General features: G+C 40.3%; 2 protein-coding genes across 2 annotated transcripts; one reads left to right on the top strand and one right to left on the bottom strand.

The window, feature by feature from the left end:
- Positions 1–8624, top strand: LOC126799197 (probable inactive ATP-dependent zinc metalloprotease FTSHI 5, chloroplastic). The gene is made up of 19 exons (XM_050526346.1): positions 1–925; positions 1123–1588; positions 1702–1902; positions 2035–2328; positions 2447–2716; positions 3049–3138; positions 3242–3373; positions 3627–3800; positions 3891–4012; positions 4149–4350; positions 4712–4840; positions 4946–5128; positions 5618–5737; positions 6280–6465; positions 6573–6647; positions 7114–7173; positions 7261–7368; positions 7513–7593; positions 8252–8624. The coding sequence occupies exons 1-19, from the start codon at positions 111–113 to the stop codon at positions 8309–8311; spliced, it is 3768 nt and encodes a 1255-aa protein (XP_050382303.1). The 5' UTR covers positions 1–110; the 3' UTR covers positions 8312–8624.
- Positions 8625–8946: 322 nt separating this feature from the next.
- LOC126799693 (leucine-rich repeat receptor-like protein kinase PXL1) lies at positions 8947–12259 on the bottom strand. The gene is given in 3 exon segments (XM_050526940.1): positions 8947–9408; positions 9526–10472; positions 10474–12259. Coding segments are annotated over 3 exon segments (3054 nt in total). The 5' UTR covers positions 12171–12259; the 3' UTR covers positions 8947–8998.

Genomic DNA, 12259 nt, shown 5'->3' with positions numbered 1-12259 from the left:
TTCACTTCACTATCTGGCTCTCTGCTACAGCTTCTTCAGCTCATTTCATCATCAACAATGTTCAACCCTTCATTTCCATAGCGTCTCTCTCTCTCTCTCTCTCTCTCTCTATGGACTCTTCCGTTCTCGCTCTCCGTTCCCTCCCTAATCCCTTCACACCTCACCGGAATATTCCCTCCTCGATTTTCACGCCCAACCGCCGCCTCAAAATCCAAACCCGACGCCTCAATTCCACTTCAATCCGTTACATTCCCAAAGCATCCGTCTTTCCAGAACCTCCGGCGACCTCCGAGAAGGAGCCAAGGCCGGTCCTCGCCGTCGCCAAGCATGTAGTGCTGGCCTTGGTCTGCTTCGGAGTCGGTTTTACTCCGTTCCGTTCTCCTCCGGCGGCGATGGCGGCGGTGGAGAGGAAGGAGGTGAGTTACGAGAGCGAGGGGTACTCGGCGGTGACGAAGAGGCTGCTCGAGACGGCGGCGGTGCTGGTGAGGAGAGTGGAGGAGGACGGTGGAGATGTGAAGGCGGTGGAGGAGGCGTGGCGGGCGGTGAAGGCGAAGAAGGAGGAGCTGCAAAGGGAGATACTGGAGGGGATGCAGGTGGAGCTGAGGAGGTTGAGGAGGAGCAAGGAGGGGATGGTGCGGCGGTGCGATGAGATTGTGGAGGAGGTGGAGAATGTGAGGGAGGTTGAGAAGGCGGCAAGGAGCTCCGGTGAGGCCGAGGCAAAGGAGAGGGTGGAGAGGATGGAGGAGGAGTACGGTGAGTTGTGGGAGAGTGTGGGAGAGATTGAGGATGAGATTTCGAGGAGGGAGACGGCGGCGTTGAGCTATGGAGTGAGGGAGCTTTGTTTTATTGAGAGGGAATGTGAGCAGTTGGTGCAGAGTTTTACGCGCCGAATGAGGAGGAGGAGGAGCAACAAGAGTGTCGAAAGGTAATACATTGTTGTGGTTTTATGTTTATGAATTCGAGTTTTGGAGTGGTGAAATGATATAGGAGATTATAGCATTGCAATGCTTTAGTTTGATTGGCTGCATTTCTAGCAATGTTGCATTGCATTTGATTTATATATGGGAGAAGAAAATCTAGTATGAATTCGCTGAGTGAGTATTAGTTGTTATGTGGTTGCAGTGTGCCAAAGAAATCTGTTACCAAGCTATCTAAATCTGATATACAGAGAGATTTGGAAAATACGCAGAGAAGGCTTTTGGAGCAAGTGATTCTGACGAATGTTGTGGAAGTTGATGAGGTGGGACCTTTGTTTACTTCGACTGAGTTTGCTCGGAATATAAAACAAGGTCTTGAAGAGTCAAGGAAGATGCAGATAGAGGCCGAGTCTCAAATAAGGAAGAAAGTGAAAAAATTTGGTGAGGAAAAGCGGTATCTTGTACAAACACCAGAAGAGGAGGTGGTGAAGGGATTTCCAGAAGTTGAGTTGAAGTGGATGTTTGGTAAGAAGGAGGTTGTCGTTCCTAAAGCTGCTGGCCTTCGTCTGTATCATGGGTGGAAGAAGTGGCGTGAAGAAGCTAAGGCAGACCTGAAAAGAAATCTCATAGAAGACGTTGATTTTGGTAAAGAGTATGTGGCCAGAAGACAGGTAACTATTGCTTCATTATCCTCACTCTTGTTATCAATATTTTCCCGTTTAAGTTAAAATGTGTTTGTTTGGTAGACTGAGTTCTCGGCCATATAACAAATGACTATTTGCAGGAACTTATACTTCTGGACCGAGATAGGCTGGTGTCTAAGACTTGGTACAATGAGGAAAAAAATAGGTGGGAAATAGACCCAGTGGCTGTTCCTTTTGCCGTCTCAAAAAAACTGGTGGAGCGTGCTCGTATTAGGCATGATTGGGCTGCCATGTACATTGCACTCAAGGGTGATGACAAGGAATATTACGTGGACATTAAGGTAAGACATGAGTATTCTGCCCCAATCTATTACCCTGGAAATAAAATTCATGTTTTCTTCTTGAGCAAAAATATAAGCTGGTTTCTGTTTGTTATTTTCATTATTGTTTCTAACGGTGTAATACTCATTCAGGAATATGAAATGCTCTTTGAAGAGTTTGGAGGGTTTGATGGGTTGTACATGAAAATGCTTGCCTGTGGTATACCAACTGCTGTTCACCTGATGTGGATCCCTTTGTCTGAATTGGATTTACGTCAACAGTTTCTCTTGACTGTCAGGCTGTCTCACCAATGTTTTAATGCGTTGTGGAAGACAACAATAGTATCATATGCAAGAGATTGGGTTGTGCAAAAGATTAAAAATATAAACGACGACATTATGATGACAATAGTGTTTCCTATTGTGGAGCTTATACTCCCCTACTATGTATGCTCCCAATTCCTAACTCACCAGTTATATGCCTTTTTATTTAATTTTTTTTTAATCCTGATGTGTTATTCTCATTGTTGTTCCAAGTTCTGACATTTTTTTTTTCCTATGACAGGTAAGGATACAGTTGGGAATGGCATGGCCTGAGGAAATTGATCAAGCTGTTGACTCAACATGGTACTTGAAATGGCAATCTGAGGCAGAAATGAATTACAAAAAAAGAAAAACGGATGATCTCCAGTGGTACATTTGGTTTCTCATGAGAACCGTCGCATACGGATACGTCTTATTTCATGTTTTTGGTTTCCTGAAGAGGGAAGTTCCAAGTGTTCTTGGTTACGGGCCAATACGCACAGATCCAAACAGGGAGAAGTTGAGAAGAGTGGTATTGCTCTTTACCTTTCTAGTGCCAATTTATAGAATAAAGCTTATACAAAATGCTGCAGTTGCTTTGGGGGCATAGTATGATCAGATATTTCTATCTTCTATATTTTCTGTTTTCGTCTTATGTATAGAAGAACCGGGCTTTACTGTAACACAGCTGATTAGTGATAATAACTCTTTCTTGGACTGAAATTTGTATTGAAGATTTCCCTCAGAAATGGTCTTATTTTTTGCATGGAAATGATGTTTATGGTTGGTTTATAACATGATCATTTGCCATAAATAGCTCCACAACATCTTTTAATCGTACTCTCTTTTTCGGTTATCTTGCAGAAATACTATCTTAATTATAGGGTGAGGAAAGTTAAACAGAACAAAAAGGCTGGCGTGGATCCTATAACACGTGCTTTTGACGACATGAAGGTTCAGACTTGCAAGAATTGACCTGTTATTAGTGGTTTTCGTGTATTTTAATAACTAAATGAATTGCAAGATTTGACCTGTTATACCTGTGGCTGGCTTGCAGAGGGTAAAGAATCCACCAATACCATTGAAGGACTTTGCAAGTATTGAATCCATGAAAGAGGAAATCAATGAAGTTGTTGCATTTCTTAAGAATCCCAAAGCCTTTCAAGAAATGGGTGCCCGTGCACCTCGGGTAGGTTATGCAGCCTTTGACCAATTTTAAGTTATACATATCCCAGTATTTTCTTCAGTGTAATCCAAAATTTAGGTTCCAAACTATTATAAATAACTGTTTTTTTTATAAACTTCGTGTGAGAGGTTTTCTCTGCAAGAAATTGATACTCCAAAGCTTTCTCATGCTAGGACCATATATTAACATCTTTATATTCTTTTCTTTTCTTTTTAAGGTTGATGTGCTTCTGAATTCGTTTATTTTCATGTTCTAGGGAGTTCTAATTGTGGGTGAGAGGGGAACAGGAAAAACTTCTCTAGCACTGGCTATTGCTGCACAAGCTAGGGTGCCTGTTGTTAACATTAAAGCTCAAGAGTTGGAGGCTGGACTATGGGTTGGGCAAAGTGCATCTAATGTTAGAGAGCTGTTTCAAACAGCCAGAGAATTGGTACATGTTATGAAAATGTCCCCATTATATTTACTTGAGTTCATTTACTTTTTTCTATTTCATGTCTAGTGACTTCTTTGTCTTGTTTAGGCACCCGTTATCATATTTGTGGAGGACTTTGACCTCTTTGCTGGTGTTCGGGGCAAATTCATTCACACTAAAAACCAGGATCATGAAGCCTTTATCAATCAGCTGCTTGTGGAACTTGATGGGTAATCAGCTTCTTTATGTTTACTTCCTGTGCTCTTCTCTGTTCATCTAGCTATTAATCTTTAAGTCAAACCATGTTACTCATCAGGGCTGGATTTGGGTGTATCTGGTTCCCTACTAATTTCATACTTTATGCAGGTTTGAGAAACAAGATGGTGTTGTATTGATGGCTACCACCGGAAATCTGAAGCAAATCGATGATGCCTTACAGAGGCCTGGTCGGATGGATCGAATATTTCACCTTCAAAGGCCAACTCAAGCAGAAAGGGAGAAGATTCTACACATAGCTGCCAAAGAAACAATGGATAATGAGCTCATTGATTTTGTAGACTGGAAAAAGGTAATTACCGAATTAGTTCTTACATCTTAGCCTATTAGCTTAGCACTAACACTGTTATTGAGGTTCATGAGGATTATGACTTGATGGGTAACATAGTAGTGTGCTGACTGTGCTCATCTGAGAGAATGGGGGTAGTGCAGCTGTCAGATTTCTCATTGTATTATATAACAGAATGTCACATCCATGCCTATATATAGTCTTGAATCATAGTCTCTTCTGTTGATTTGTGGCTTGTAGTGGCTTGATCGAGCACACCTGTTTATTATTTTGAATATTTTCTGATATATGCTTCTATATATGACCAATTATTATATATCTTCGAGATCTTTGTTTTTCACATGGCAACATTCTCTACGTCCAGGTTGCTGAAAAGACTGCTCTTTTGAGACCTATAGAATTAAAGCTGGTACCTGCATCACTGGAAGGTAGTGCATTTAGGAGCAAATTTCTTGATGCAGATGAGCTTATGAGCTACACAAGTTGGTTTGCGGTCAGTCATAATTGATACTGTTCTCTTCACATGTCCTTTTCGTTTTTTTTTTCAATTCATGTCCTGGTACATTTACCAAACCGTTATGGGTAATCCTTTTTGCAGACTTTCAGCACTATTATTCCGGAATGGGTGCGGACAACCAAAATGGTGAAGAAGCTAAGCAAATCGCTGGTGATCCATTTGGGCTTAACATTGACTAAAGAAGATCTGCAGAGTGTGGTTGATCTAATGGAGCCATATGGTCAGATAAGCAATGGAATAGAACTTCTAAACCCTCCTCTTGAGGTAATAAGTTATATTGTGCAATTTGCTTGTGGATGAACATTGCTTTACTTGTGCACAGTCTGATCGTGTATTAAATTTTCTCATCTCTTTTGTACATTAAAAGTGGTACAGCTGTGTGCTCTTCTATGGTTTAAAGTTAGCTAGTTGTTTCAAGATACTTGCTTTTCATTAGTTAGCTGCCAAAGTATGAATAGCTTGGTGAAGTATAGTTTTCTCATCCGAGGTTTTCTCTGTGCCAAATAGTTTCTCCTATTGATTTTTTTAATTCCAAAATAGTGGGCGGCTTAGACTGGATCCATTATTTATTGAGATATTATGCTCGATTTATTCGTTTCACTGGTTGAATTCTGCTACTTTTCAAGATTATACATTTTGAGTTTACTTTACTCCTGAAAGTAAATCTTTCCTCACCTCAAAGTTGGGATGAAAGCTCAGGTGTCTTTTGTTTCCGCATAACAGTGAATTAACATAATGTCATTAATTTTTCAGTGGACGAGGGAGATCAAGTTCCCTCATGCTGTCTGGGCTGCTGGTCGCGGTCTCATCGCCCTCCTGTTGCCAAACTTTGATGTTGTAGACAATATATGGCTAGAGCCATTGTCTTGGCAGGTTTGCCTCGATGTTATCCTATATTATATCTATAAGTATCTTTTGCATATATGTATCATACAGTTTTGTCTTTAGTTTCCAGTTGTCTTACTCAAAAATGCTGAATAATCTGCTATTTGTTTCCTCTGATTCTAATAAGATGGGTTTAATTGCGCAATAAAGATGCATTATAGGTTACACCAATGTGCTCTTACTGTCTTTATTCATCCATAGAATAAGTCAAAAGTTTGTACCTGTCGGGTCTCAGCCAATAGAAGGTAGAAGCAGGAGAACTAGATGAGAAGTAGGCTGGACTTTTGCATTGCAAATACAACTAGGAAGTCTATAGTCCAACTGAATTGATTTTTTATTGCAGCCTTCTCCATAAATGGTGAATTTAAATTCTGTAGCTTGAGTTCCCTTTTCTTAGTCCCAAATAAAATATGTAACCTTGAGAGGTGTGCAATTTATAACTTCATGGGAGGTGATAGTGTTTAAGAATGATGTTCTTTAGGGAAGTGAATCTAAGAGAACACCAGTAATGTCTAGCCCTTCTTGTACAGGGAATCGGATGTACAAAAATAACCAAGGCGCGAAATGAAGGTTCCGTGAATGGAAATTCTGAATCAAGATCGTACCTTGAAAAGAAGCTTGTATTTTGTTTTGGTTCACACATTGCAGCACAAATGCTACTCCCTTTTGGGGAAGAGAACTTGCTTTCTTCTTCAGAGTTAACGCAGGCACAAGAGGTTGATATTACATTCTATGCTTTTTACTTTTGAAGGGTATTAATGTAGTAGATATGCAATGTGCTATCATTTCTTTAATTCCCTACTTTTATCTCAATCTGCAACAGATAGCTACACGGATGGTTATTCAGTATGGGTGGGGACCTGATGATAGTCCTGCAATATATTATCACAGCAACGCGGTATTCTTCTGTCTTTGCATTCAAGAATTAGTCATTACTTGGGTTAGAGATGGGATATTTCTCATGTCCGGTCTAAAATATTCTTTGATTTCTGTTTTCCCTTGTTCATCATGTTAAAATAGAGGGACATTTGAGCTTCTAACTGGAAAGGTTTTGTTAATGAGATTCTTTACCCGCCATACATCTGTTTGTTCTTTTGAATCTAATGTTGTACCTTGAAAATTTAGAGTTGCTTTTTTTGCTGTACCGTAGTTAGTGTATTGAGTGTAGTGTGCGGTTTCAGTTTGGTTGATTCCTCTTTTATGTGTTAAATTATGTCCTCTGGAAAAATAAAAAACATCAATTCCATTTCCTGGAAATTTAGATTGAGGTGTGAATTGCAATTATTTACTTTGTATTTGATAAATTTAGAAAATATACCCATAAAGGATAAATGTGAAGTTCACTTATGTTCTCTTTGATACAGTCGACTGCTTTAAGCATGGGGAATAACCATGAGTATGATATAGCGGTTAAAGTTGAAAAGGTACGACTACTATGATTATTATTGTGTTCTAAGCAATTACACACAGTTGATTGAACTTTCCCTACTAATGCTTTCTAATTTTTGTAGATCCATGATTTGGCATATTACAAAGCTAAAGAAATGCTTAATCAGAATCGTCGAGTTCTTGAAAAGATGGTTGAGGAGTTGCTGGAGTTTGAAATATTAACTGCAAAGGTAAATTTTAATCTCTTGTCCAGCCAATCCATTATTATACTGATTGACATGTATTATAGTATTTAGAAACTACAGATAACATTTATTTTATATTTTATATTATATTATTATTTGTTTATCATGGAATCTTCTTTCTATTGTCAGGATTTAGGGAGAATATTTGAAGGAAATGGTGGGATTCGGGAAAAAGAGCCCTTTTTTCTTTCCGGAGCTCATGATAGAGAGGTATTCTCTGATCTCTGAGTAGTTTAATACTGATTGTATGCAGTTCAGAATTTCTCTTTTGTTAAAATGTAGGAAGTATATTGTGCTCACTAGAGATTTTAGAGTCGCCTTATTGAACATTTAGTGTGTTAGGAAAAGTTGTTTGTTCAGTTTTTGTCTACTTTTGAATCAATCATTTGTTAGCTAACTTACCCCCAGAATCACACTCATAAGGAAAGAAAGGAAAAACAGAAACTTAACTATTTCTAAAGAGAAAAAGAATTGACATCTATGAGAACTAGCCGTTATGATACTCTGTCTGTTGCTATATGATACTCTTTCCTGCAGTTTCCCTTGTACCCTCTGAACTAGTTAGATCCCAGGTCTTTCCTGAACACGTTTGATGTGTAAATCTCAAAATAATTAGGGAGCTATATGGTAGGTTGAGTGGATTGAGTTGTTTCATGCAATAAAGTATTTGAGAATTAAGCCCATAATCTGGCAAAAACTCGGGGCCAAACTCGCCCTAATTTAGCAGTAATTTTGTTATGAATTAACAGTTTGATATGAAGAACACATATGCAGTACCTTACACGTGAACTGCACATAACCTGTTCACTTCTCACAATGTACTTTTGAACAAAGTCATTACTTATTTGGTATTCTTCCTTCTTTGTAGACATTGTCTGGCAGCTTTCTTGAAGGTGGAGATGTAGCAGCCACTGTTCTTTTAACTTGAGCAGCATAGATTTCTTTGGCACAAAGTTAGGAACCCTTTTTCCCAACGAGATCCCATGACTATTTAAGTTTCAATTTGATCTTAGTTATCACAAGTCACATTCTTATAATGTATTTAAAATTCTTTTGGTATAGAAGATATGGCCATTTATAGAGGAAACAGTGGTGGCTTGAGAAGAGACAACAGTTTTCCTTCTCAGGCTCTTCATCACTGTCTGATTAGAAATCCTTAGTGTAACCTTCTGTCAACATTGCAGTCGAAATTGTTAATAGAATGATAGAGATACATGTGTCAATAGAGGGAATATTTAAGATGTGGTTTTACTTTTCTTATGATGTCCTCCTTCAGGAACTCAAATTAGCATGTTCATCAGTGAGCTCCTATAACAGTACTATTCACTTTAGAATCTACCGTTTTAGTAAACAAAACGTACTTTTGATTAGCATAAGCTGAATGTTAGGATAATGATGAAGGTTTAATTTCGATTTTTCGAAGCAGTTCAAGTGGGCGTTAGCCGCGTTACAGTTCAAGAGGGCATTACGATATATTTGAAGCAAGTCCCAACCTTTTACCAAATGAAATTCTGGAGTTACAGAATTCCAACTAAACTACTGTAGCCTTTGTAGGTAATTGTACATGGTGAAATGATACTCGTAAGCCAAAAAAAGGAGCTTGAGAACAGATTTCCTAAACCAGTCCTATGACTGGTGAGGTGCTAAAGATTGGCTTTTCCTTACGAGTCTTTTGGTCCCAATTCTCAGAAATGCTTTTCCTCCTCGGCTTTGCCTCCCCTAGCATTGTGATTATATCTCTCATCGATGGCCTGTCTTTTGGAAGCTTTGCTGTACAAAGTAGCGCGATTCTAAGAACAAGAAGCATCTCTTCCTGGACATGTTTGCATTCTCCAGCTATGCTGGGGTCTAGTGCTTCCTCTAAAGCTCTTTTGCTCCTCATCTTCTTTCGAACAAATTCCACAACATCCACAGATTCCCCGAAAGCAGGGTCTACCGGCATTTTTCCTGTTAGAAGCTCTAAAAGAACTACACCATAGCTATAGATATCAGTCTTTTCATCCACCTTCATGGCATATCCATATTCTGCAAAAGAAAACGAAGAACAGAATTCAAGTCGATACAGCTGACTAGTATGACAGTAAGGTTTTCGTTAGAGCGAAATTGGAATAGACTATTTGATCGATATACTTAAGTACTTACCGGGTGCAATGTATCCATAAGACCCTGCCACCTTTGAAACCGTCTCATTCTTGTGCATCATCATCCTTGCCAGCCCGAAATCAGCTATTCTGGCGTCGAGGTTCTTGTCGAGCAGAATGTTGTTTGATTTGATATCTCGGTGAATAACTGGTGGCTGACAGTCATGGTGAAGATAGTTCAGACCTTGTGCTACCCCAACTGCTATGTTATACCTTGAAACCCAGTCGACCAGTAATTTTCCTGATTGATCTCCATGCAGTGCAGTACCTAAGTTCCCATTTGGCATATACTCGTATACCACAATGACATCAGTTTCGTTGTGGAGGTAACCTAATAACCGGACGATGTTCCGATGCCGGAGCCTGCCTAGGAGATTCACTTCAGCAAAAAGGTCCTCCCCATTTTCTATATCAGTCCCTGGCCTCCATAGCTTCTTAACTGCCACAACCGAATGCGACCGATGGACTTCAGCTTTGTAAACAATACCAGCCCCGCCCATGCCAATGACATTTGATTCCTTTATGCAACCAAGAATGTCACTGCTTGTGAAGTTGATTCTCTGAAATGCTACTAGCCTCCAAGGCCATTCTTGACTGCTCTGCTTGAACCAAGTGTCGGAGCTGCTGTACAAGTACCACTTCTTATATACCCATCTCCCAGTGAAAAATGTGACGCCGAGAGTTGAAATGACCCCGATTCCGATGATGAATCCGGTGATGATGTGCTTGATGTGCATGTTCTGATGCCGGCCAAATGTGGCAGCTAAACTATGACCACATGGTGGGAGTATGCCTCCACAAAGACCAGCATTGCCTACAAGATCGTTGGGATTTATGGTCATTAGGATACCATTTGCGGGAACTGGACCCTCAAGTCTGTTGAAAGACAAGTTAAGCATCTCCAAGGCTGGTGAACTTCCAAAGCTTTCAGGGATTCGACCTATTAGAATTGTTGGACAGATCAAGAATGGATAATGTAGGCATTGTCGCGATATCTCTTGGGATCTCACCACTGAACTGGTTACTTCTAAGGATCAGACTCACTAGCTTCTCGCAAGAAGCTATACTCTCTGGAATGTTTCCAGAGAAATGGTTGCTTGAGATATCAAGCACTGACAATGATGGGCAATCTTGGAATTGATCTGGGAGTTTGCCTTGCATGTTGTTGTTGGAGGCAATGAAGGTTTGGAGATTTGGAATGGAGAGAAGGCTAGAAGGAATAGAAGATTCAATGTGGTTCCAAGAGACATCAATGAAAGAAAGTGATATAGACAAAGCAATGTCCTCAGGAATTTGGCCAGTAAGATTGTTTTTACCCAACTCTAGCCTTTGAAGATGAGGAAGTGTTCCCATGCCAACTGGAATAGTTCCTGAAATGAGATTTTTTTGAATCCGAACGCGGACCAATGACAAACAAGTTGAAAGGCCTACTGGAATAGAACCAGAGAAAGAGTTGTTGAACAGAATGAGCTTTGTGAGATTTCCAGAATCACACAAACCTGGTGGGATATCGCCAGATAATGAATTTGAAGACACATCTAGCCATAGCAATGGAGAATTCTTGCCAAGGTTCGCCGGCAATGGACCAGTCAGAGAATTCTTCCATAGCTCAAGTATAGCTAACTTGGTTAAATTTCCAAACTTGGCAGGTATCAGACCTGTTAACCTATTGCACATTAAGTTCATAAGCTGCAAATTTGTCAACCATGCAAGCTCAGCTGGAATCTCACCAGAGATCTGATTATCGGAGAGATCAAGGTACACTAGAGATGTAATGTTACCAATCTCTGGTGGGATGTTTCCTGAGAAGTTGTTTTTGTATAAATAAACTGTCGTTAGTTTTTGCAGCCTACCAAATTCTGGTGGGATTTGACCACTGAGGCTGCCAACTGCCAAGTCAAGGTACTGAAGATTAGTGAGATTGCCAAACTCCGCTGGGATCTCACCAACAAACTCATTGTATCCAAGAATAATGGTCTCCAAAGAAGAGAGCTCCCCGAGTTCTTTTGGAATGTTTCCGGTGAGATTGTTACCAGAAAGGCCTAGAAACTTCAGCTTCTGCAAGTTCTTGTATGATGTTGGAACTGAACCTTCAAAGTAGCTCCCTCTGAAGTCCAGGCACTCAAGGGAAGTGGCATTGCCAAGATCTTCTGAAAGAAACCCCGAAAAATTGTTGCTCGACGCGTTGACTGATGTCAGCCCTGAAGCTCTTCCTAGGCCTAGTGGGAACTCACCAACAAAGTAATTGTCACTCACATCAATGATGCTCAATGAGGTGAGATTGGATAGGGACTTCGGCAGTGATGTTGTGAAGCCATTGCAAGAAACGTTGATAACAGAAAGACTAGTCAAGGCTTGAATGTGATCTGATACCAGGGCGCTGATGTTCATGTTTGAGATGTCCAGCTTCTGCACATAGCCTCTGGAGTTGCACGCAACTCCAGTCCAGTTACAATGGACTGAACCAGCTTCCCCGGCGGCGTTCCTCGGCATCTTCCAATCCTTCAGGGTATCCATTGGATCCACTAGACCAGCTTTGAATGATAGCAAGGTTGATAGTTCACCACTAGGTACAGATTGAGCTCCCTCAGCAAAAATAAGAGAGAGGCCAATGTAACATAAGAAGAACACCAAAAGGGTCGGCATTGTGTTGTTCTTCTGGTATGCTTTCTGACTTCCTGCTAACAAAAGGGTGGCATTTTCTGGGTTTTGTGGATCAAAGTTAGAGGAAGAGA

Source organism: Argentina anserina, chromosome 6, assembly GCF_933775445.1.
Source record: "Argentina anserina chromosome 6, drPotAnse1.1, whole genome shotgun sequence".
Lineage (NCBI taxonomy): Eukaryota > Viridiplantae > Streptophyta > Magnoliopsida > Rosales > Rosaceae > Argentina > Argentina anserina.
Note: the sequence above shows the minus strand (reverse complement) of the source record. Positions and strands in the feature narration are given on the sequence as shown.

Excerpts from the sequence above, each read along its gene's own strand:
- LOC126799197 (XM_050526346.1), top strand. The coding sequence starts at position 111 with ATGGACTCTTCCGTTCTCGCTCTCCGTTCCCTCCCTAATCCCTTCACA. Across the intron at positions 4,841-4,945 it reads GCTACACAAGTTGGTTTGCG|ACTTTCAGCACTATTATTCC; the intron begins GTCAGTCATAAT and ends TCCTTTTTGCAG. Across the intron at positions 5,738-6,279 it reads TAGAGCCATTGTCTTGGCAG|GGAATCGGATGTACAAAAAT; the intron begins GTTTGCCTCGAT and ends CTTCTTGTACAG.